At 53.2% G+C, this 25629-nt stretch overlaps 2 protein-coding genes across 3 annotated transcripts; both read right to left on the reverse strand.

Annotated features, from left to right (window-relative positions):
- Window positions 1-139: 139 nt before the first annotated feature.
- PPP1R35 (protein phosphatase 1 regulatory subunit 35) lies at window positions 140-1320 on the reverse strand. 2 transcript variants are annotated; one of them, XM_032430886.1, is made up of 4 exons: window positions 982-1320; window positions 650-902; window positions 434-570; window positions 140-349 (listed from the first exon to the last, which is right to left on the reverse strand). In XM_032430886.1, exons 1-4 carry the CDS (start codon window positions 1210-1212, stop codon window positions 176-178), a joined length of 795 nt encoding a protein of 264 aa, XP_032286777.1. In that variant the 5' UTR covers window positions 1213-1320; the 3' UTR covers window positions 140-175. The 2 variants fall into 2 exon arrangements, with proteins under 2 accessions (XP_032286777.1, XP_032286776.1); XM_032430885.1 differs by having other exon boundaries at window positions 140-570.
- CUNH7orf61 (chromosome unknown C7orf61 homolog) lies at window positions 821-25443 on the reverse strand. Its single transcript, XM_032430887.1, has 9 exons — window positions 24412-25443; window positions 23899-24222; window positions 20100-21155; window positions 13958-14118; window positions 12023-12085; window positions 4400-4459; window positions 2344-2449; window positions 1561-1840; window positions 821-902 (listed from the first exon to the last, which is right to left on the reverse strand). Exons 1-3 carry the CDS (start codon window positions 24463-24465, stop codon window positions 20922-20924), a joined length of 612 nt encoding a protein of 203 aa, XP_032286778.1. The 5' UTR covers window positions 24466-25443; the 3' UTR covers window positions 821-902; window positions 1561-1840; window positions 2344-2449; window positions 4400-4459; window positions 12023-12085; window positions 13958-14118; window positions 20100-20921.
- Window positions 25444-25629: the final 186 nt, after the last annotated feature.

Below are 25629 nucleotides of genomic sequence, written 5' to 3' on the forward strand. Positions count from 1 at the left end.
TCACTACCAAATTCCAAAAAGGCCAAAAACTTGACTTCCAGACAGCTTTTATCCTGAGGCTTGACCCCATTTTAAGTCTCCCAAGAAGAGTCCCATTTGTTAGCAAAAACCACTTTATTCTGAAAAATAGTTTTAACACAAAAATATTAATTAGCAATCCAGGGAGCCTCCACGTCTACACTTCCCATCGCCTCAGTGTCCGGTGCATGAGGAAGGTATCCTCTGAAGGGCGGGGCCGGAGTTGAAGACGGAGAGGAGGCAGACCGTCCAGGGTCAGGTGTGGAGACTCATAAAATAATGTGTCTGGGTCACAAAGGATGGTCATGTCTGGCCCTGACCCAGGTGGCTCCTGTGGGGAATTGGAGCCCAAAGCCAAGGTTACCCTCGGGAAGGGGAAGGGGGCGCGACACAGAAACAAGCCCAGGTCCCTCACCTTTGGGGGCGGGGCTCGGGCCTGCGGTGGCAGGAGCGCCAGTTTCTCCCTCAGCGCAGCGCTCAGAACCTGTTCCTCCGGCACCTGCAGGCTCACCAGGTCTCGGAAGAGCCGCCTGGAGCGCGGCACGTTCAGCCCTGAGACCGCAGTGGGAAGTGGGGGTGAGCGGCGCCTCTCATCCCCACTCCCGCGCCCCGCCGGCCGTCTCTCTCTCACCCTCGGCCACGCTCTCCTCCAGGCCGCAGCGGGTCTGGAACGACTTTCTCAGCTGTTCCTCCACGGCCTTCGCGGCATCGAACTGGCTGCCGGCTGCAGCCCGCGCGGCCTGCAACTCGAGGCTCAAAGCCAGGCTGCTCTGCTGCGCGGGCGCCCCCAGGTCCTGCGGTGCCGCGGGCTTCTCGCTAGGTGCTGCGGCGGCCGGCGGCGGTTCGGACCGCACGGGGGAGAGCGGCGCCAAGCGAAAGCGGACCTGGGAGCAGAGAGCGGGACCGTGAATAGGTGGCGCGGGCTTGTGTGCGGCCTGGCGGCCAGGCCTTCCCCCAGCTCACCTGCCGCCCCTTGCGGGCCCCGCCCCGCCGCTCCGCCCGCCCCTTCCGCCGGCCGGGGCAGCTGGTCGGCCGCTCGGGGGTCTCGGACCGCGAGCTCAAGCTCAGGTCCAGGCCAGGCTCGGGCACTGGGGCTCTGGGCTCCGGGGCGCGGGGTTCTGGGGGTAGCCCGGGGGCCGCCAATGCTTCCTCCCCTCCGACCGACTCCAGCTCGGCCTCCCCACAGCCCATCATCTTGGTGTGGCTGCGGGGGTGCAAGGTCTCCGGAGGCCAGGGGTCACGGGACACGAAATCGCCACCCCACCCCCTCCGCCGCCCCTCCCGGAGGCCGCTATCGGAAACCGCTTGCCCCTACCCAATGGGGCGGGAAGACCAGCCCCCGCTCCATCCCATTGGCGCTACTAAGCGTCATTTCCGTTGCTCGGCTCCCTGTCTCCCGCGGGCTTCCGCCCGCAAAACCTCGGCCCCGCCCCTAAGCCGGAGTTTCGGAACCGCCGCCCGCGGAAGCCCTACGGGTCCTCACGAGGGCCATTTCTCCTTCGGAAACCTGGATGTGGAGTCTCTGTCCTGCAGAGTCTTTACCTGACTTCTGCTCGAGTCCAGAGTGTGTCTGTCAGTCCCTTCTGTCGGGGTGCCCCGCATTGGCCCTCCCTCGTCAGCGCCTCCGCAGCATCTCCCGGCGATCCTCGGAACTGGGACCGGAGCTTCCCAGTATGAGTGAGGGCGGGGCTCGCCGAGCCCAGCTCCGGGCTCCTTCCCGGGACTCTGGGCGTTCGTGGTGGCCCGGGCGCTAACTGCCTCGTTCCGCCTTATGGCCTCTTGTGACTTTTCCCCCTTCGAGGGCTCCCTACAGTATTCGTCTCTATAAAAATACGTATCTGTATGTTGAATACAGTTTTCAAAAAGAAAGTCTCGGTGGATTTATCCTGGACTTCTAGACTACGGGGCAGGAGACCGGATCGCTTGTCCGTTCCCTGTGTTCCTCGGGGCAGGTCCTCTCAGTTCTGTGAGCCTCTGTTTCTTCTTGTGCAAAATGTGCTAAGTCGGGCGCATGACTCTTGAGGCTCTCCCCAAAAGGGGTTAATATTCAGTCAACAGGCACGTTTGGGTACCACTTTGCAGTTTGATAGTTTTCTCGTGCTTTATCTTTTTTTTTTTTTTTAAAGATTTTATTTATTCATTTATTTGAGAGAGTGAGAGAGAGAGAGCACATGAGAGGGGGGAAGGTCAGAGGGAGAAGCAGACTCCCTGCCGAGCAGGGAGCCCGATGCGGGACTCGATCCCGGGACTCCAGGATCATGACCTGAGCCGAAGGCAGTCGCTTAACCAACTGAGCCACCCAGGCGCCCTCGTGCTTTATCTTACCAGAAACTGCTGTGGAAGATCAGGTGGAATGCATAGCTGCCCGCATTTAACACACAGAAAATGTTCCCGAGGATCTCTGGGGTGAAACACTCTGCAGGCTTTCCTGCTGAAGAGAAGAAAAAGAAAGTATGAAAATTCCCTCTACTATTCATTTGTGAGAGTAGAGAGATACAAATGTAAATACTTGGGTTTGTTTCTTTTTTTTTCGTGGAAGTATAATTCAAAAACTTTTCATGGTTACTGACATTGAGAAGGAGAGAACAGAATAAAAGGAACACAGGCTAGACTTTGAATATAGTTTGTTTTGTGTATTTGACTTTGGAAACCTATGTTTTCCATTATTATATGACAAAAATTAATTTTTAAAAATCAGTCCCGGGGGCGCCTGGGTGGCTCAGTCGTCAAGCGTCTGCCTTCGGCTCAGGTCATGATCCCAGGGTCCTGGGATCAAGACCCGCATCAGGCTCCCTGCTCCGCGGGAAGCCTGTTTCTCCCTCTCCCACTCCCTCTGCTTATGTTCCCTCTCTCGCTGTGTCTCTTTCTGTCAAATAAATAAATAAATAAAATCTTAAAAAAAAAAAATCAGTCCCTAGGCGCCTGGGTGGCTCAGTCGGTTAAGTGTCTGCCTTCGGCTCAGGTCATGATTTCAGGGTTCTGGGTTCAGGCCCCACATTGGGCTCCCTGCTTAGCGGGGAGCCTGCTTCTCCCTCTCCTTCTGCCTGCATCTCTCCCCCCTCTCTCTCTTTCTCTCTGTTAAGTAAATAAATAAAATCTTTAATTAAAAAAAATCAGTCCCTAAGTTGAAAGTAAAATGAAACAGATGAACCTAAATGTGTATCTAGTAGCTGGGGTAGCTACACAGAAGGGAACTCTTCTGAATGATTTGAAAACACAGTAATTTAACTATACATCCCGAAGATCTACCCTAAGAACAAAATTAACTCCCATAAAAAAATAAATAAAAATGGGACACCTGGGTGGCTCAGACGGTTGGGCGTCTGCCTTCAGCTCAGGTCATGATCCCAGAGTCCTGGGATAGAGTCCAGCATCTGGGTCACTGCTCAACGCGGAGTCTGCTTCTCCCTCTGCCTGCCACTCTCCCTGCTTGTGCTCTCTCTCTGACAAATAAATAAATAAAACCTTAAAAAAAAAAAAAAGCCTGCCTTAAAATTTTAAATTGTATTCAGTAGTCATGTTAGGAACCTGTGAAAATGTGTAGGATAAAACATAATTATGTTGATATTATCAGAACTGGAATTTTGGCATAGCTGAAAAGAGATACATATACAAAATCAATGGTGTTATGCAAATTCCCTGTTGTCTTGAATTTAGGAAGTAGCTTACGAACTCTTGGTGTATTTTAGTTTAAATTGAAAAGTATATCCTAATTCTTTTTTTTTTTTAAGATTTATTTATTTGACAGAGAGAGCACAAGCAGGGGGAGTGGCAGGCAGAGGGAGAGGGAGAAGCAGGCTCCCCGCTGAGCAGGGAGCCCCATGCAGGACTCAATCCCAGGACCCTGTGATCATGACCCGAAGGCAAACACTTACCTGACTGAGCCACCAAGTGCCCCGAAAAGTATATTCTAATTCTGTCCACTGAAAAGCCCTTAGAAACAATGATGGACCCAGTAAGCACCTGTGGTCCCCAGAATGTGGTAGCTAATTCCATTTCCCTGAGCACTTCAAACCCTCTACACATGTTTATAGCAGCTTTATTCGTAATAGCCAAGAACTGGAAACAACCGAAATGTCCTTCGCCAGGTAAAGAGTTAAACTATGGTCTATCCATTCCATAGAATAGTACTCAGCAATCAAAATGAACAAACTATTGATATATGACAACTTGGATGAATTGGCTAGGTTATGCTGGGCAATAATAATAATAATAATAATAATAAAAGGCCAATCCCAAAATACCACATGCCACATGGTTCCATTTATCTAACATTTCAGAAATGACAGGAGTTTAGAAACGGAAGACAGATTTAGTGATTGCCAAGTGCTAGGGATGAAATGGAGGGAGGGAGGTGGGCATGGTCATAAAAGGGCAATACCAGAGATCCTTTGGTGTTGGAACTGTTCGTTTCCTTTACTGTGGTGGTAGCTTCAGGAACCTACACGGGTGACAAAATTGTATAGAATTAATATACGCACACAAATGAGTACAAAACTAGGAAATCCAAATAAGGTTGGTGGATTATACGAATGTCAGTATCCTTGAGATAGTATAGTTTTGCAAAATGTTGCTCTCTTCGTCGGCTCAGGCTGCTATAACAGAATACTATAGACTGGGTGGCTATAAACAACAGAAATTTATTTTTCATAGTCCTAGAGGCTGGGAGGTCCAAGATCAAGGTGCTGGCAGATTCAATGTCTAGGAAGGAATGGTTTCCTGGTTTGTGGATGGTTGTCTTCTCACTTGTTGGAAGGGCAAGGGAGTTCCCTGGGGTCTCTTTTATAAGAGTACTAATTGCCTGATCACCTCCCAAAAACCCCACCTCCAAAGACCAACACACTGGGGATTAGGTTTCAACATATGGATTTAAGGGGGAACGCAAATATTCAGTCTCCAGCAGTTACCATGGGGGGAAACTGGGGTAAGCGTACAAGCGATCTTTCTGTGTTATTTCTTAAAACTGCGTGTGAATCTACAAGGATCTTAATAAAAATGTTAATTAAAAGTAATGTTGGGGGCGCCTGGGTGGCTCAGTTGGTTAAGCTACTGCCTTCGGCTCAGGTCATGATCCTGGAGTCCCTGGATCGAGTCCCACATCGGGCTCCCTGCTCGGCAGGGAGTCTGCTTCTCCCTCTGACCCTAACCCCTCTCATGTGCTCTCTCTCATTCTCTCTCTCTCAAATAAATAAATAAAATCTTTAAAAAAAAAAAAAAGTAATGTTGGTTTGGGGAAGAGGAGCAGTGTGTGAGGGTGGTTGTGAAGAGGAACAGGACTGGCCAAATGTGGGTGATTGTTGAAGACAGATGATGGGTACGTGGGGGGTTATTATAATATTTCCTTTACTTCTGTATATGAGCGTTTCTATGATAAAAAGTTGTGTCTGGGGGCGCCTGGGTGGCTCAGTCGTTAAGCGTCTGCCTTCGGCTCAGGTCATGATCCCGGGGTCCTGGGATCAAGCCCCGCATCGGGCTCCCTGCTCGGCGGGAAGCCTGCTTCTCCCTCTCCCACTCCCCCTGCTTGTGTTCCCTCTCTTGCTGTGTCTCTCTCTGTCAAATAAATAAATAAAATCTTTTTTTTTTTTAAGTTGTGTTTGTTTGTTTAAAGGAGGCTGAGATAGCTTTGGCAGTTAGAGGTGAAACTGAAAACTAGCCCGCAGGCCTTGGCTGCTAAGGGATATAAAGGCCCTACAGGAACACTAGCCATGAATTCAGTAAGTTCAGTTGCTCAATTTCAGCCTTAAAATTTAGCCACTACCTCCTCCTAGGTGCAGACAGAGATAAGAACAAGCCATTCTATTTGCCAGCTTATGGGTGGTCTCCAGGAAGTGGAAAGTTCACCACCAAATGACATTACAGAAACAACACGCATGTGAGGATGGGTGGGTGGAGGTGAGGGAAGGAGGGGGTCTCAGTCCTGCCCCCACTCTTCCTAAGACATTTTTTGGTTGGACCAGCGGAGAGGCTTAGAATTGCTTTTCCTTTTAAAAAAAATAAACAACAAAACTCCCCTTTAAGAAGGTGCTGACAAGTGACTCCTCCTCTATCCTTAACTTCAGAGTCTCCTCATGGTGGCATGTTCTAGAGCTGGACCCTCTTCTGCAAAGAGGGATTTCAATTACATGCCACACCAAACCAAGCCCTGTCTGGGGACAGCAGAAGGTGAGAAGGGGGAACCCTGGAGGAAGGAGTTAGGAGAGAAATTTAAAATATTGTCCAGTAACTGCCCCCACCCCTCTACTCTAAGCAAAAGAGGGGAGAAGCAGAGAAGCTTCCCTGACCGCACTACTTGAGATTGCCAAGTGAGGGGGCCCTGCCCGAGCTCTCATCAACTAACCCCTCCCTCCCTGCCCCCCACAGGCTGGGCAGCTCCCACCTCTGCATCATCTCCCATCCAGGGAAGGGTGGGGAGAGGAGGGAAGAGGGAAGGCTGAAGGAAGAGGGAAAGAGACACAGAGAAGGCCCCCAGGAAGAGGTCACACTTGAGGCCCTTAGGTTCTGTCTTGATGGGTTAGACCCCACCAGGTATTGATGTTCCCTTTAGTCATCTGGGAGGGGTGATTCCAGACCTGGATCCTCGTTTGGGGAAGGTGAGTCTGAGTGCTGGAAGGGGTCATTCAAGGTCATCCTGAGCTTCTGCTGGGCCAGATGCTATGGGTGGGTTAGATGGGACTGGAGACAGGATAGGGTGAGAGGTCCTTCAAGGGACCATGCTGGTGAGTGGCAGTGGGAGATCTCCAATGCAGTGACCCACGGAGTGGCTGGGACCATTGCAGAGGGCAGCTGAGGAGTCCTGCCAGGGAGGAGAGGGCAGGGGAAGGGCAAAGGCTCCACAGGAAGCTACCTTCCAGTACGCCAAGCCAAGTCAAAGAAATGAGGCAACAGCCCTCGCCCACCACCCTCTGCAAACCCTACCTGCAGGGACCCTCACTTCCCATCTCCCATTCCCCAACTGGCTGCTGCCTACAGGTGAGGGCCAGCCCAGAGACATTTCCACACTGTGTCCCTGTCACATGGGGAGTGACGGAGGATGGGTCGCTGACCTTGCACTTCCATCAGCTGTGACCCACCCTCAGCCACACACATACACCCATGCTCCCAGCCCCCCTTTCCCATTCTGCCTGATCCCCAGGGCTGGCAGGATAGACCCCCTCCCCACAGCAGAAGGTCAAGTCTGAGGTATTGTGGCCTGAGCCCACCACTCCTTTCTCCTGATCCAGAGAGGAGAGCCCAGCTCAGGCTGCAGGCCGGCACACTGACTCCAAGCCCCTGGCCTGCCACAGAGAGAGAAAATAAATGTCAAATAAGAGAAAAGTGCTCTTGGGGTGTCTGGGTGGCTCAGTCATTGAGCGTCTGCCTTCGGCTCAGGTCATGATCTCAGGGTCCTGGGATCGAGCCCCGCCACGGGCTCCCTGCTCAGTGGGAAGCCTGCTTCTCCCTCTCCCACTCCCCCTGCTTGTGTTCCCTCTCTCGCTGTGTCTCTCTCTGTCAAATAAATAAATAAAATCTTTAAAAAAAGCATAATTAAGAGAAAATTACTCTTTGCACGTTGTAAACACTATCCCTGATTCTGACAACTTGGGATTTGTGTGATGTGATGATTTTTTTTTTTTTAATGGCCAAAATTTCTTTGACACTCCTTTCCTTGAGAGGCGAGGTCTGTGTCCCTCCCCTTGAATCAAAGCAGGCTTGTGACTCGGTTGCAGCTTCGCTGAAGAAACTGTGCTTCCCACAAGCCTCTAGCTGGGAGCTGAAGCAGGAGAGGGCCAGCCTGGGGGTAGCTGCCCTAAGGGTTCCTCCTAGGAACTCGGTTGCCTCCTTTTGTTATGTAAATTAAGGAGCTCTCAAGATAGTAACCATCCCTTTCATCCTCTGCCCCCCAGCTGCCAGGGAGCTCAATGCCTCAGTTTGGGCCCCACCCCACCCCCCATTGCAATAACTAACCTTGGCCTAGGTCTCTAACATGTTTCTCTCCCTTCTGGACTTAAAATGAATGTTAACACCTACATCACAGGATCGCTGGGGGAAATTACGAGATTGAACATCTTTCAGAACCTCCTCTAAGCCAGGCGTTGTGCGTGCTACTTAAAACAAAACCCCATGGGGTGTGCTGATTCCCATTTTGCAGATGAGGAAATGCATCCGCGTGCACAGAGGCCAAGCATTTCACTCATGGGCACACGGCAAGTCAGCATAGGAAATAGACCATACCCTAGTGCTCTTTTCAGAGATGGAAAAAATAATGCATGTGTGAAAGCACGAAAAGCAACAATGGTCTCCTTCCTTCCATCTGTGGGCTCGTACAGCCCATCCAAACACCCCTTAGCTGGGGCCCTTCTCACCCTGCACTGCGAACATCAGTTTACCCCCTCTCCACTGTGACCTGGCAAGGTCGGGGGGAATTACCTTTCATACCAGGCAGGACCAAACTGACTGAGTAAATGTTTGTCGAGTAAGTGGAAAACACCATTCATATTCCATTATTACTCACTGCATAGCTCCTTCATTTATGCTACAAATATCTATTGAGCAGCTACTCTGAAGATCCAGGCACGCAGTAAGTCCTCCGTGCACATAACTTCTTTTAATCCTACCAATCACTGTGTGTTTGCTGTAAGTCTTATTCACATTTTTTTAATGATTTTACTTATTTGAGAGAGAGAGAGAAAGAGAACCCGTGCACAAGAGCAAGAGGGGGAGGGACAAGCAGATTCTGCTCTGAGCACGGAGCCTGATGCAGGGCTCGATCTCACAACCCTGAGATCATGACCTGAGCCGAAATCGAGTCGGAGGCTTAACCAACTGAACTACCCAGGCGCTCCTTTATTCACTTTTTTCTAAATGAGGAGTTGAAAGTAGTGGTTTCTCCCAACTCCAGCTGCATTAGAATCTCCTGGAGGGCGTGTTAAAACACAGAATGCTGGGCTCCACCATGAAGTTTCTGATCCAGTAGGTCTGTATGTAGTACGGCCCAAGAAACTGCATTTTTTTTTTTTTAAGATTTAGTTATTTATTTTAGAGAGAGTGCACGTGTGAGCAGGGGAGGGGCACAGGGAGAGGGAGAGAATCTTAAGCAGACTCTGCACTGAGCACATAGCCCAATGCAGGGCTGGATCTCAGGACCCTGAGATCATGACCTGAGCCAAAACCAAGAGTCGACTGCGCCACCCAGGCGCCCCTAGAAATTGCATTTCTAATAAACTCCTAGGTGATGCTCATCCTGCTGGCGTGACCCACACTTTGAGAACCACAGCTGGGGTCTGTCTGAATACCCAGGTTTTTACCCACAAACCCTAGTGCTTCCCAACCAGCAGGTGGGGCAGGGGACATGAAAGAGGCCTTTGGGCAAATACTATTTGGGATGCACAACTTGGGGAGAAGTGTGGTCGTCCTCTCCAGGCTTTGCTGGTGTAGGATGCTGCTGAATAATGACCTCCCAGAGATATGAGGTCCCATCCCAAGTGTCCTTAAAAGAGGGAGGCAGCAGGAGACGTGACACAGAAGAGAAGGAGACAATGTGACAGAGATCCGAGTGATGTGGCCCCAGAGGCGGGACGAAGCAAAAAAAAAAGATTCTCCTCCAGAACCTCGGGAGGGAGCACAACTCTCCTCACACCTTGATTTCAGCTCAGGGAAATGGATTTCAGACTTCTGGCCACCAGAACTGGGGGAGAATGAATTTCTCGTGTTTGACGCCACTGGGTTTGTGGCAACTTGTTCCAGCAGCCCCAGAAAACTAATACAGCTGGGGGGACAGGTCTGGGCTGCACCTCGGGCCCTGGCCACCGTGTTCCCCAGGATCCCACCCACACACTCACCTCGGCAGCATCCCCATCCCTGGAGAGCTGAGATTGGAGGCCCCATAGTGGGAAGGATTTAGTCTTGAAGGACCATCTTGTCCTGAGAGGGCTTCCCCAGGCTCCAGAGAGTTGCCAAAGGAAACAGGTGAAGGCAAGAGGAGGAAGAGTGGGAGGTAGGAGATGGGCGGAGTGTTGGAAGCACTGGGGAGGGGAGCCTGGTGTTGACGTTGTAGAGGAATGACTGACTGGGAGTCCCTCTGTGTGGGAGCCACGTCAGCTCCATGTGAAGAAGTTAATGGGGAGGGCCTGTGTCCAGCCATGCCCATCCAGTGGCCTCCAACATCTTAAGGCCCGGGGTTGGGGGGCCACACAACTGGTCTCTGATCATGTCCAAAGTATCAGGTGGCCGTGGTGACCAGGAAGCCTGCTCAAGGAACTGAGGCCTCAGGCACTGAGTTTTAGGAGAGCGAAACCTGGGCTGCAAGCAGAGCCCTAGGAATCAGCACCGGGCCCCCTCCTCACAAGTTCGTCTCTGCCATGCACAGTGTCAGTCCTTCGACCTAAGAAAACCCCCAGAGGCCCAGTGCATTTCCTATCCACATCCTAGGCTGAGGGAAGGCTTGTTGCTCTGGCGCCAATGGGATGAGCAGAGAGCTGGAGTCGATTGGTGCTGGGCTGGGGGGATGGAGGGGGCTGCCAGCGGGAACGGGGTAGCCCAGCAAGAAGCGAACATGGCAGAGAAAGAGGCCTTCCACACCAGTGTGGGGCCACCGAAGAAGTGCGCATGTGCACATTGATACCACATTTGCAGTCCCCGGTCCAAAGTCTGTTCTTGGGGACAGAGAGAGGAGTAGGAGGGACTCATCCCTCAGAGGATGGGCCTGGGGCCAGAAGTCAAAGGACCGCCCTCCCACCCCCCAACCCCCTCCAACAACACCATCTCTCTCCTCTTTGAGCCTCAGTCTTCTCATTTTTAATGGCGGGGCTATATTAGTTGATCTCTGAGCAGCTTGTGTTCCAGACAGAACAACCCCTCCCCCAAAACACCACACACACACACACACACACACACTGAGTTCAATCTTTTGCCACCACCCAAGAGCTGGTCCCCTCCCCTTGGCATCCCCTGCAACCAACCTCTTCCTCTCTCCTGCCCAGGATCCTCACTTCTCCTCAGGACTCCAGCATTCCCCCCACCCCACTGGCCAAGGCAGCCTCCCCATCCAGCCCCCCAAGCTTCACTCCCAGCCGGAAGCAGCAGCTCAAGATGACTGTATGGATGTGCCCACAACAGCCAGGCCCACGAGGCACGGCAGGAAGCAGCAGGTATCCTGATGCAACTTAAAAGAGTCAGGCCTGAGGTCATGGCTGCTCTTTAGCAATAGAGAAAACCCTAGAAACATAAAGTGGGTGCAGTGATAGCTGGAGGGGAGGAGCAGGTTCTGTGCTGTGGGAGTCATCCATTGAGCAAGGAACTGAGGTGTAAGGGTGCAGGCTCAAAGGGAGGAACAGAGGAAGCCCTGGAATGGGAAGCCACTATTCCGAGAGAGCCCCACCACCGCCTGAAGCTACTCTGGGACATTGGGCACCCAGACCAGGGTCCCCCAATCCGATCAAACTCTCCTCTTCCTTCTCCACCCTCAGGCCAGGGGTCCCAGCCCAGGGTGTTCCCCCTCACCCAGTGCAGCCTAGGTATCCCTCCCCTCCTCCACTTCCAGGAGACTGGTCCTCCATATCCTTCTCCTCCTCTTCTCCAGACCCCAGGCCAGCTTCTGTCACTCCACTCCCAGCATCATCTCTGCCCCACTTGGTGCTGGAACCATCCATGCAATGAGCTCAGTGCTCCTGAGACCATGTCTATCCTCTCCAGATCCCCTCTGTCCACCCTCAAAACTGCAGGGTGCCCAGTGTGGCCCTGGGAAGGGGAGGATTCCTCCTCTTAGCCCTTATAGTATCAGCTTGGAGGATCAACATGCCTGGTTCATAGGGCTCATCCACCTGGCCTGTGCCCCCCAAGGAATCCTGCCAGGAAAATCCCATCTTGCTCACGAGACACTCTCACCTGTAAGGCATAGTTATGGCCTGGCAGATGCGGTGACCCCCAACACCCCCCCCACACACACACACACACAAGTATGGATTTGTTAATAGGTACAGATCCCACTGAGGAGTAGTGTCATGCCATGTCACCTGAGATTAGATACCTTGGGCCAGGCTCCTGCAGAAAGCCAAGTGCGGCCGTGGAATCTGGATGCCAGATGCATCTGCTGGGAAGAGGAGGAGCAAACTTGGAGAGAAGGCTGCAGGGACACTGGGGCAGCCCCGAAAGCAATTCTGGGCAAATTAGAAAAATGTGCCCCTTCCGCAAAGCCCTTCACTGCCATGTGATGGAAAATTGCCTTAATGGTTCCATACATCTTTGTTGATTATAGAGTTGTGCAGTGCACAACCTACACAACAGTAACAGGTGGCCCTGAAGGATGGAGAAGGCTCCAGCCTGGCAGACCTGTGTCCCGTCCAATATCACTGTGAGCTCTTAGAGGAGTTACTGAACCCCTCTAAAGCGTAATTTTTTGATTCGGAAAACGGCGGTGATGGCTTTCGGGCCTAAGGGATGGTCTGCCTTCAGGACGAAATGAGATTATGGATGCAAAGCTCTGCTAGGCCTGAAGTAAGCGGCCCCGTGATGGTGGACATGGCAACAAGAACAGGAGCCGCCGACACACGGGAGGAAAAGAGGGCTCGGCTGTTCCCGGACAGGGGACGGGTTTCACTAGCTTGCGGAGTAGTCGTTTTAACTGGAAATACCCTGTCCCGTGGAACCAGGGTGCCACGGCCCACGTCGCCACGGCGGGCGGCCCCTCCGCGGGCTAACGCCGTCGGGGGGCTCACACAGGGTCCCCTCCCTGTTCGCGTCCCGGGGCCCCGGGGGAGGCGCGGCGAGAGGGCGGCGGCGAGGCCCGGGCGGAACCCGCGTCCGCGCACCGCAGCGCCACCTGGAGCCCAGGAGCGCGAGGTGACGGGCCGCGCAGGTCTCCCGGCTCGGCGGCCGTCCTGCTGTCGTCCCACCCCGAGCGTGGTGCCTTCGGGCCGGGCCTCTCCCCCCCTGCAACCGCCGGACCGAGGGAGGAGGCCGGGGAGACCCCCGGACGGCCAGGGTCCCCGGGCTTGTGGGGTGACGTCACGGGGTTGGGCGGGTGGCCAGGTCTGGCACTCACTGCCCTCATTGTGTACCCGTCCTCCCTCTTACTCAGCGACTTCAGGGTAAAGTGCAAATTCCTTCAGTTTCCAGCTTTATATCCCCTCTGCCACCCGATGGGAGTCCTCAGCCCCCCAGGGCTGGAGCCTTCGACTACCCGAAGTGCCTTCCATGACCTTCCCCCAGGGCAGCCTCTGGTGCTCGGACCTCCCCCCAACCCCAAACTCATCTCAGGTTAAAATATAGTTCCCAGGCCTCACCTCAATCCCTGGCTTTGAGGCCAGGAATCTGTATTTTTAACAAGCCCCCAGGTGATTTTGATGTGTCCTAGACTTCAGAACCTGACGGTCTGCATTCCCAAAGTGGCAGCGATTCTCAAACTTCATCTGTCTCCTTAAAACAGATTGCTGGGCCCTGCCCTGGGAGTTTCTGATTCAGTGGGTCTGGGGTAGGGTCTGAGAGTCTGCATTTCTGCCAGCTTCCGGGGCGCTGCTGGTCTGGGACCACACCCTGAGAACCACTTCTCCAATATAGTTAGAAGAGCTATTCACCTGTTGCCAATTCGCTAGGTACCAAGCCCTGAGCAAGACACTTCACATTCCTACAGCCACGTGAAATAAATAGCTACCATATTTTCTGGATAAGGAAAGTAAGGTTCAGACAGGTTCACTCACTTGCCCAAGGTCACACAGCCAGGAAGGACAGGATTTGAACCCAGGTGTTTCTGAGCTGGCCCCGCCTCCTGTGAACTGCTAATTACCTGCTCCCAGGGGCTTGGTCTGGCTCTAGAAGTCAAGCTGGCACCCCTTGAAGCCGGAGAAAGTACTCGATAGGGCTTTGAAGTCCCCTTCCCACACTGCCCTGGGTTCAGGGGACTGACTCTGCTGGGTGCCAGGTTCTCTGCGCAGAGAGCTCACGGAGAGGGGACAGGGAAGCCAACCTGTGGTGTGTGCTGACCCCTCCTTCCTTTGCTCGCATTCATACTGGGAGTGGACGATCCTCTGGCTTCTCCCTGGTTGGCTCCAGAGTTTCCAGAACATTCACCAGGGAACAGGAGAAGGGAAGGACACCAGAGGAGGATGGAGGCAGGGCTGCTGGGTCCTGAGAGGAGAAAGGAGGGGACAGTGTCGCACAGGTGCCTGGGGAACCTGTCAATGCTGCCTGCAGCTGTTGCCCCAACAGGGCCTGAGTAGCACCCTGTCCTCAGGGGCTGTGGATGGGCTGGAGAGGCGAGCAGGTAGAGGACAGTGTGTGTGGCGGGGGAAAGAACGAGTCTGGATGGGCTTTTAGGGATGAGGAGGGTTCTCCCCCGTGACTTCCCACTCGTGTCTATTTCACACCGAGTCCTTCTGGACAGTCCTTATTCTCCCCTGCCTCTCCCTTGCAGCCCCCAGCTTTGTGCTTCACCCTGCTTGCCTGTGGGTCTTAAAGATCTTCTTGGGAAGGGGAGCCCAGTCAGGGAGCCAAAGGCAGGACCCCAAAGGGAGTGAGTCTGAACCCTGAAGCCTGAACCCTGAAGCCCATGCTGAACTCGAGTGGACAGGCCAGGACCAAGCAGTGCATTCCCTACCCCAAACATCCACTGAGCACCTCTGCATGCCAGGCTCTGTGCTGAGGTAAGCCCTGGGACACGGCCCAGGGGACAGGGTGGGCAGGGACTCCCGGAAGGCGTCTCTGAGGTAGCTGGAGAAGCAGCAGCTCTGAAGGAGGATCGAGAGCAAGCCAGGCGAAGAATGTGGGGGAACTACTTCCAAAACTGAAGAATCAGCATTTGCAAAGGCCCAGGGGGGTTGGAGGAAATAAATGGAAACCAGCCAAGCGCCGTGGAAGTGACAGCACAGGCAAACCTGGAGAGATGAGGTCAGGCAGGTGGGCAGGGACCCCAGCCAGGAACTGAGGTAAGGAGATTGGATTTCATCCTAACTGCTACAAGACACCCTGGAAAGGTCTTACATGGAGACATGCCGCGCTCCGAGTTACACCACAAAGATCTCTCTGACCCCATAAAAATTTCAAAACTCGGGACACCTGGGTGGATCAGTCAGTGAAGCGTCTGCCTTCGGCTCAGGTCATGATCTCGGGGTCCTGGGATTGAGCCCCACATCAGGCTCCCTGCTCGGCGGGGAGTGTGCTTCTCCCTCTGCTTGTGCTCTCTCTGACAAATAAATAAATAAAATCTTAAAAAAAAAGTCAAAACTCGCCTTCGGCTCAGGTCATGATCCTGGAGTCCCGGGATCGAGTCCCGCATCGGGCTCCCTGCTCGGCAGGGAGTCTGCTTCTCCCTCTGACCTTCCCCCCTCTCATGTGCTCTCTCTCTCTCTCACTCTCTCAAATAAATGAATAAATAAAATCTTTAAAAAAAACAAAGTCAAAACTCTATCTGTATGGTAAAAAACCTCACACCTGTTAGAATGTCTGTCATCAGACAAGAAATAACAAGTGTTGGTGAGGATGTGGAGAAAAGGGGGCATTATTTATAATAGCGTTACTTACAAGCTCATTGGTGGATGAATAAAGAAACTGTATATATATACATATATATATATATATAATGGAATATTATTCATCCATAAAAAAAGGAAATCCTGCTGTTTGTGACCACATGGATGGACCTTAAGGGCATCCTGCTAAGTGAAATAAGTCAGGCAGAGAAAGGCAAATACCATAAGATCTCACCTCGATAATGAATAATTTTTTAAAAATGAAGTATATATGCCAAGTAATTTTTGTAAAGATTTCACTTCTACGTGGGAAAACTGGATATTATTTCTGATGACTGCATTCTAATCCACATTATTCCAAAATAAAAAGTTAAAAGAAAAAACAGAGGACTGTGTTAAAACCTCTGCAACTCATATCCCAGAAAGGGTTAACACCCTTGCTATATCCAGAGCTTCTAGATATCAATAAGAAATAATAATAAAAACAAGCATGTCTACAGCACATAATACGTGGCAAGGACCGTTCTAAGTTTTTTTCTGTGCCTTAATTCATACAATCCTCACAACATCCCTGCATTACCTCCGTTTTGCTGCCGAGGTGACTGAGGCACAGAGGGGTGAAGCAACTTGCCCAAGGCCATATAGCTAGTAAGTGGTAGAGCCAGGACGCAAAACCTGGTAGTCTGGCTCCAGAGGGCAGGCTCTTAAACTCTATATTGAACTACGTGGGCCTCTAGAAAAGACCCATAACCCAGTTGAAAAAGTGTCAGAGCATATAAACAATAAAGGAAAAACAGCTGGCTCTTAAACTTGGAGGGGAGAGAGAAAGCCGGCGAAGGGTGCTTCAGACCCCCTGCATCCCGGGGACCGGCCTTCTTAGGGCCTCCTCCGCCCCAGCTTGAGCCGGCCGCGGCCACACCTCAGTTGTGCACTCCTCCTTCAACACAAAACACCAAGCCTGTCTTGCAAAACCTGCCCCTCTACAGCCACTCACCCCGGAAGGCACTGAGGGAAAGGGAAATAGGAAGAAGTCCATGACTCAGCTATGGCAGGGACACAGACCCGAGCATCCCCGGTGAGGTGGGCAGACAGGTGTGGGGCGGGTGGGCTCAGCTTTTGAGACAAAGAGGACCGAGAAGGAAAGAGGAGATCCCTACCCTTGGTCCATTTCCCCCTTGGAGATCTTAACAGGCTGGCTGCCCAGTACCCCCAGAATGACCCAAGGAGCAGATAGGCGGCTCCAGCAAAGGGGCAGACAGCATTACCAGCCCTCTAGTTAATCTCGGTCTTGCCACTTCTGAGGGGGAAGACAGGAACAAGTTAAAATTTAGCCACAGATACCCGCAAGTGCACACAGGCGCGTGCTTCTGCACACACACCCTGTCTGCGCGCCCGAGAATAACTGAGGCCGAAGCCTTCCGCCTTCAGGCCTGGGTCCAGCCCCTGGTGGGGCTCAGTCAGGGCTGGCTCCCCCCCCAGCGGTCAGATAGGAGAGCAGATGAGGCCAAAAGGGAGGGGGTGACGTGGGTCAAGAGAAGACCCGCTGTCCAGGGCTGAGACTTTGTTTCTGGGTTCAAGGGCTTAAACCAAGAATGTTTTCCCTGGGTCGACCCTCTTCACGGCAGCTTTGGGCTGTTAGGTGGTGGGGTTGAGGGGAGTTGAAGGCACCATGTGTCCCCAACCCTGAAGACTATGTGGTGGATAAAGGGAGCCCAGGGCTCAAACCAGAACCCCCGGAAGCTGGCAGGGAGCAGAACCATTTGCTTCAACCCATTATTTTATTTGAAGAGCCCAAGGCCCAGCAGCAGCAATATTGAGTCCAGAACCAAGGGCTTTTGGACTCTCTGTCAAGTGCTCTTCCTGCTACTCGCTGCACATGGCATTTCTGGTCACTTCCAAAATGGCGTGGCATCCAAGACACAGCTGGTCGGAGTGTGCTTCCCACAGACTAGGTGAACGTTTACTTTGTTTTATTCAGTACTGTTTTAGGCCATGGGGATAGAAACCGTACACCGTAAATCGTAACCATCATCACACTCCTAGCAGCTAACATTTACGGAGTCCTTGTGTTGTGCTGAGCATCATTTCCTTCATTCTCATGACAACCCGGTGATACCGGTACTACTTACTACTTTCCCCACTTTACAGATGAGGAAACCAAGGCTCAGAGAGGTTAGCCGATTTACCCAAGGTTACACAGCTAGAAAGTGTTAGTTCAAATCGCTTCCCATGCTCTTCACTACTACACTGCACTGCCTCCCAAGTGTACTGGCCAATAAGTAAATATAATTTCAGATACTGTTAAGTACTACGCGAAGACAAAGCATGGCGAGAGACGGAGGATGGCCAGGACAGTGGGTCTCTCTTGATCTCTAAGGCCATCAGGGAAAGGGTTCGGGAAGACACGTGGCGACATTTGCACAGAATCCAGACTGGCAAGGAGCCCATGGTGCCAAGATCTGAGAGAAGGGCGTTTTAGACAAAAGGAACAGTATGGATTTTTTTCCAAGAAGGATGGAAAACTATTGGAAGGTTTCAGCAGGGGTATGACATGTTTTGCTGTGTGGTGGAGCCGGACAAAAGATTTGACATTTTCAGGCAATCAGATGATGATGGAGGAGAAGGGGAGATGGGGCAGAGAGCGAGGGCATCTGGGACCAGCACTCTCATGTTGCTCCCCACATTCCTAGGGCCCCTCTCTTTTGAAAATAAAGGAGGACTCTGCTCCCAACTCAGCCCACCCATAGCCCTACTACTTTGGCCTCATGCAGTCGAGCAGCTTTGGGGGAGAAGTGCCTGAGGTCTGATGGGGATGGGAGGGGAGGGTGTCCAAGGTGGGAGTTTTTCACAAGACTGTCATCAGGAGGCAGATTTCTGCGGGGGTCACTCTGTCCTCTACTTCTTTCTAGCGGGAGAGGGCTGGGGTGAGTAAGCATCCTTCCCTGTAAATCACTACCCCCAGAAGATTCCTTATACTTCCCTCCCAGTTGGAAAGTTCCTCCCCAGGCCCCACCACAGACTTGCCCAGGGCTCTGGGCTGGATTACTTAGGATGGGGAGGAAGGAGGCCACCTGGGTGCACGGAGACATTCTAGGAAAAGCAAGGTCTGTGGACTTCTCTTCCATCCCACCCCCCTCTCTCCTGCAAGTCTCCATTCCCCTGCTTGGCCAAGCCCAGACAGGACTCCATCATGTCTGGGGAGGGAGGGAGCGATGGGAGGTGCCAACAGCTCCCTTGGCTGCAGGCTGAACTCACCTTCTTCCTTTCCTCCCCTCCCACTCCCAAGATGCTAAAGAAGCCAAAGAAAAATGAAGGCAGTATTCCCTCCCATAAGCCTCCAGCCTCCAGCCTGGATTGGCTCCTGGGCCTGTAGCTACTTGCAAGGCTATTTACCAGTGACCCTCTGGGCCACCCTTCACCCTACCCCACCATCCTCCCACTGAAAACCTTAAAGGTCCCCAATCGGAAGAGGAGCCTGTCTCTAAGGACTTGGGAGGGGCTGCTCACACAGTGAAGCACCTTCCAGCCTCTGGGCACCCGGGGACACAGACCCTGCACCGATGCCATTGGGCCCCAGAATGGTTCCCGGCACACAGGGAGAGGTGAGGAATAATTGGTGATTGAAAGCCCCAGAAATGAGCCACTGTGTATCCGCCTGTTTTGACTCCCCACCCGAACACAGGCTTTGCCTTCATGCCAAACTCAAGACACATTCCCAGTGAAGCCATTTCATGTACTGAACACCTGCAGTGTAACGTGTATGTGTGCGTGTAACATGTATGTTACATGTCCAGTGTGAGCTAGACTCATCAGTTGGATCAATGAAAGCTACATGATCTTATTAAACATGACCTTTCTGTCCCCCAGTTTTCTCCTCCAAGAAACGGAAGCAGTAATACTTCATCACAAACCTGTTGTGAGAATTACTTAGAAGGAGACCTAAAAGTAGTCACAGTAGGAGCTTAATGAGCGGTGACTGGTATTCCGTTGGCTGGCAAGGTTGAGGTGCAGTGGACAGCTAATAGGCTCAGGGTAGCAGGGCTATAGGGCTGGGCAGCCTGGTGCAGTTCCCGACTTTTGGGAAAGGCAACCCGGATTCCCAGCAAGGGGGCCCAAACTCTTCCAGAGCAGTGAGGGGTGGGGAGGGGGTTCTGGGGGGAGGCGAGTAGTTTGCTGACTTCTCTAGGGAATTGGGTGCTTCCAACAATCCGTCCCCTTTGCTCACTACCCCAGCTTTGCTCACGCCCACCACCTGCTTGCTATTCGCACCAACTCCCCGAGCCGGACCCAGCAGCACAACCAGCCGCACCCTTCCTCCTCTTCCCCCTCTCCCTCTCTCCCCCTTCCCCGGGGCCTCTGCTGGCATCCCTTCCTCCTTCCCCACCGCACCCCCAAGCCCTGTGGACACTGAAATGCCCTAATTTTGCAGTCTTTGTGAAATATCCCTGCTTTTCCTTGGGGAGCCACCGCTGCGCCTTCGTGTGGCCGGGCAAGAGGGCGGACTAAGGCCGAGAGCGGTCTCCCCTCGTGTTGCCTCCCGTCCCCCAGCCTCCTCCAAAATGCCACGGCCCCCCGCCGAGCCTCCCCCCTACCCGCACCCCCGCCGCCCCAACTCCCCAGGAGCCAGGCCGACACCCTCACCCGCAGCAGCACGCTCGGCTCTCGGGCGCAGACGCGCGGCCGCAGCCCCGCCCCCGGCGCCTCCCGGAACCCTGGGAGTTGTAGTTTTCGGCCGCTCTCGGCGGGGGCGCGGCCAGCAGGGCCTGCGAGCCTTACCCACGGATGCGGGTCCGGCTGCCGCCGCCGCGTCGGTCTTCAGACCCACTGACCTCGCTATGGGGGAGCCCCAGAGCGCCAGAGGGGCGGGGCAGTGGGCAGTTTCCAGCAGGTCTCGTTTGTTCAAGTCCCTCAACCTCTGCAAAACGCCCGTCTTTGTAGGATTGCCAGGGAGAGCATGGGCTCAGGACCTGGGAGGCGCCACGTATCTTCAGTAAAGGGGTGCTGCTGCGGACAGGATGCCCGGAGTTGCTGGCCTGGCAGAGTTGCCAAAGGCAATCAGTCCCTGGAAGTGGGTTTGGGCCCAGGGGGCCCTGGACATGGGGATCCCCCCCAAGCCCCCAAGTTACTCCCACACATGTTTGGGCCAGCCCGAGGTGCCCTGCCCTGCCCCACCCGAGTTCCCCTCATTGCCTCCGGCTATCCACAAACAGACTATATTTACTCCGAAATATCTGATATTTATTTCCCAACATTTGGATAATTTTTTTTTTTTTTTTTTTACAAATTGAATAAACGGAATGAAGGGGAATAAGTGGGACCCCAGGCCTGGACTTGGGCTCCCGATGAGAGGTGACAGCATGAAAACTTCTCCTCACCCACAACTCCTGGCCTGCTGCCCTAACCTCTCCTATCAACCTTACCTAAGAGTGAGGTGGGGCTTTTTGGAGGATGCGGGGCTCCCCCCTAGAGGGGACTCCGGGCATCCTGTTTCAGGCCCTGAACTGCGTCAGGTTGGGGGCCAGTGTGGGCCCGGATGTGGCGCCGCCTCCGCCTCTCCTGCCTGCGAGCAAGCTGCCGTAGCTGTTTCCGGATGGCCCACAGTACCAGGTACACCTCCCGCAGCATCTCAGCCTCCGGCGTCTCCAGAGGGGACCCAGGCCTCATCTGGGAGGAAATGGAGGTAGAACTCACAGAGGACTACGAGAGACAGAGAGAGAGAGAGAGAGAGAGAGAGAAGATGTGCACATGTAAATAGCTTCGTCTAGGGAGAAATCAGGGATACAACCACTGCCAGATGAACAGCAAAGGCTTTTCTAGAGCCAACTCCTCCAGTCAGGCCTAGCTCAGGCACCGCCTCCTTCAGGAAGCCTTCCCAGGCTGCATTAGGTGTTCTTTGTCTCTACCCTTGTGTTTGCCTCAACATTTGGCATGACATCTGCTCTTTGTTCTGCAGACCTGTTTTCAACACTAGAAGTCGAGCTCCTGAAAGACAGGCACCATGTCTCACCCATCTTTGAGTCCTCACTAGGGTTTCCTGGAGATTGTGTTAAAATGAAGGGCAGGGTTGGGGTGCCTGGGTGGCTCGGTCCGTTAAGCCTTCAGCTCAGGTCATGATCCCAGGGTTCTGGGATCAAGCCCCGTGTGGGGCTCCCTGCTCAGCGGGGAGTCTGCTTGTCCCTCTCCCTCTGCCCTCCACCCCAGCTGTGCTCTCTCTCACTCTCTCTCTCTCTCTCAAATAAATAAATAATCTTAAAAAAAAAATGGGGCGCCTGGTGGTTCAGTCGTTAAGCGTCTGCCTTCGGCTCAGGTCATGATCCTGGGGTCCTGGGATCGAGCCCCACGTCGGGCTCCCTGCTCAGCGGGAAGCCTCTTCTCCCTCTCCCACTCCCCCTGCTTGTGTTCGCTCTTTTCACTGTGTCTCTGTCAAATAAATAAAATCTTAAAAAAAAAAAAAAATTAAGGTCAGAATGGCCCCCTGACCTCCATCTTCAGTCCAGAGCTCCCTGCGCATCTCCAGGCCTGTGTATCTGTCTCCTAGGCACCTCCATGCAAATATTCCACCAACATCTCAACTCATCTTGTCCCGATGCCCTCAACTCATCACTCGCTCCCCTAAGTCTGCTCTTGTTCCTTCATTCTCCACCCCAGTGAATGGCTCCAGCCCGCTCTGACTTCTGTCTCTCTCTCCCCCTTCACCGTCATCCAATCAACCAGCTGGTACAACAATTCTACCTCTTAAATACCCTGCCTCTCCTCTTGTCCTTTTCTGACCCGCCCATCACAGGGCGCCAAGTGAACTTTTTATTAGTGCTGTAATACTTCATTCAAGGCCAAAATAAGTTGGTTTGGTAGTGATCTAGACACTTCCCTTTTTAAAATTACATTTCTGACTTTGAGAGAATTGTAGTCAGATGCAGTTGTGAGAAATACTAGAGTCCTCGTATGCTCTTTACCCAGTTTCCCCCAATAGTAAAATCTTGCGAAACTATAATATTGAATCATGGTCAGGATACTGACACCAATACAGTTCACTGATCTTATTCACATGTCCCCCTTTGCTTGCACTCAGTTGTGTGTGTATTAAATTCTACCCAATTTTATCTCACATACGCAGGTTCATGTCGCCAACTGCCACAGTCAACACACAGAACATTTCCATCATCACAAGAATTCCTCATTCCTTTTATAACCAACCCACCTGCTAACCCCCAACCCCTAGACCCTGGCAATCACTAAACCACTAATCAAGTCTCCAGTTCTATAATTTTGCTATTTCAAGAGTGGTATACAATATAAATAAAATCATTATATATATATATATATATATATATATATATATATATATATATTATATTGGTTGGGGATTAGTTGTTTTCACTCCGCATAATTCCGGAGACTCATCTAAGTTGTTGGGTGCATCAATAATTTGTTTCTTTTTAAGGCTGAGAAGTATTCCATGGTATGGAGACATCACAGTTTAACCATTCACCCACTGAAGGACATTTGGATTGGTTTTGGCTATTACAAATAAGGCTGCTCTGAACATTCACGTGGAGATTTTTGTGTGAACATAAAGTTTCATTTATCTAGGATAAATGCCAAGAGTATGACTGCTTGGCATATGATGATTACAAGTTTAGTTTTATAAGAAACTACCAAACTGGGGCGCCTGGGTGGCTCAATTGGTTAAGCATCTGCCTTCAGCTCAGGTCATGGTGTTGGGGTCCTGTGATCGAGCCCCGCATCGGGTTCCCTGCTCAGCGGGGAGTCTGCTCCCTCTCCCTCTGAAATAAATAAAAATTTTAAAATCTTAAAAAAAAAAAAAAGAAAGAAAGACACTACCAAACTGTTTCCAGAGCGGTTACACCACAACCTATGACAGCAGGCGAGCTTTCTAAATTAAAATCTGATTGTGTCACTCCTCTGCTCAAATGTCTACAAGGGTTCCCATTGCTCTTAGGGTCAAACCCAAACTGGACCCTTGGCCCCAGGACTGCCCAAACCCATCACGTTGGGCCAGCAACCCCCCACCCCAGCCCCCTTGCTATTCTGTCTTCATGGAATGCCCCCCTCACTTCCTTGCACCCCACTCCACCCCAAGGCAGGGCCAATCCTTCGGGTCTCAGCTTCACCGTCTCTTCTGCTAGGAAGGCCTTCCTTGACTTGCCAAGTCTGCATGAGATGCTCCTCCTCTGGGCTCCCACAGACCCCTGACCTCCCCTGTCATAGCCCTAAGACACTGATCCAACAATGCCTATGATCTTGTCTGTAGCTCCCTTAGTCTGGGTAAATCTCGTTCACCATGTAGCCTCGGTTGCCCATCTCAGTGCCTGAGAGGCACACAAAACAAATGTCGGCCAAGTGATTGGAGCGGGGGAGGAGTCATGGGGGATCAGGGAGGGTGGAAGGACCACTGGGAACCAGGTAATAGGGTGCTCACCTTCCAGCTGCACATCTGCCAGCTGCTGTGCAGGGCCGAGACCATGAGCGTGGAGACAGACTTGATAGCTGTCCGAGGCAGCTGCAGCAGGGACCGGCCCCCACGTTTCTGTTCCACCTCACCCTTATCTGTTGATTTGACCAACGTGAAGGGATCAGCCACCTTGAGGGTCTCCGCCGTCTTGGAGACCTTAGCCTCTTCGCAGGGCTCAACCAACTTCAAAGTCTCAATCACCTTGGGACTCTTCTCCACCTTCACTACACTTTTCTGGGAGTCATGGTGTTCCAAGACGGTTGACTTAGCTTTGTGTTTCCAGAAGAAAACCTGAGAACCGAGACAGGGAGAGGAGAGACAAGAGAGGGGCACATGGTTGGCAAGAAGGCCATCACAGAGGGGAAGGGGCCATGAGTGTCCCCGCCTCCCCCCGCAAATGGGTTTCTGTGACCTAGAGGTCACTGAGCAGAACCTCCCGCCCCAGCATGTCATGAGGAAGGGGCACTCTCTGAAACTCACCCAGCGAGTAATCTTTTGCCAAATCCATCGGAAGAACCGCATTACCACAGCCATTTCTCCCAATACACGAACACCAAGCAGGGGGCGGGACAAGCATTTGGTACAAAGGGGGGAGGGGAACAGGCTGCAGGCCAGTGGCCACCACCTGAGGGGTCTCTCGGGAGCTTCAGGCACAGCCGAGAAGAAAGAAAGAGAGAATCCAGGGGGAAAGCCTTCACCGACGACTCATCCTAAGTCTTTCCTCCCCTCCCTGAGACAGGGAGAGGAGTCAAAGTGGATGAGAACTCAGAGGAAGGCAGAGTTCTAGCCCATTGTGAGAGCCTGCCTGGCCCTGACCCCAACCCCCGAGGCCCTTCCAGGACCCGCGGAGCCAATCCCTGTGCCCTCAGCCCTCCTTCCCCCAGGTCCAGGGGAGGGAAACTAAGCAGGCCTTGATGGAGGAGGGAGGGCTCCTGAGCTCCTGGTCCTCCCTGGACATTCCCCACGTATGATGTCACGTAATCAGCGGAGCGGCCCTCCCGTAGGTATTTTACCCACGGGGAAGCTGAGGTGCAGACAACACAAAGAACCTGTCATAAATTTAGGGAGCTATAGGGGGGGAAGTCCAACCTGGGGCGGCCTCCAGTATCCCACTCTTCACGGGGCCCCTTTAGTCTGGGGCCCCGGGTGCTCTGAGCGGAGGCTGCTGCTTTCCCCCCTTCCCCACTAGATGGGGTCCTTCTCCCTACCTGCCTCTGCTGCCCGGGGCGGGAGCCCAGCCCAGGCTGTCAGGGAGGGGCCCGGCTCACCCACAGGGCCGGTCCTCAGCCAGCGGAGGGTGGAAGCCACGGAGGCCGGCCAGGCCTGGCGAGGGCACCGTGTGCCCGGGGAACCTGGCCCACACCCAGCGCTGAGACAAGGGGCCCATTCAGGGCCCCCAGCCCCGCCCCCCAAGCCGCCGCCACTGGGATCCAGCCCACAGAGGGGACACACTGGGAAGCTGGGGGTGGATCCTGCACAATCACCAAAGGCCTCATTGTTTCCCTGCGCCCCCCCCCCCCCCCCGTGGGCTGGCCCCCCCCCCCCCCCCCACCGCCCTGCCTGCCCCTTCCCAGGACCCAGGCCGCTGACTCCCCTTTAGGCCCTTGGCGCACCCCCCTCTCAACTCTTTCGACCACTGTGTCTAAGCCACATTCAACCTCCCCAGTCTGGACAAGATCTCCAAGGGAGCCCACACCT

Source organism: Phoca vitulina, unplaced genomic scaffold, assembly GCF_004348235.1.
Source record: "Phoca vitulina isolate PV1807 unplaced genomic scaffold, GSC_HSeal_1.0 scaffold45, whole genome shotgun sequence".
NCBI lineage: Eukaryota > Metazoa > Chordata > Mammalia > Carnivora > Phocidae > Phoca > Phoca vitulina.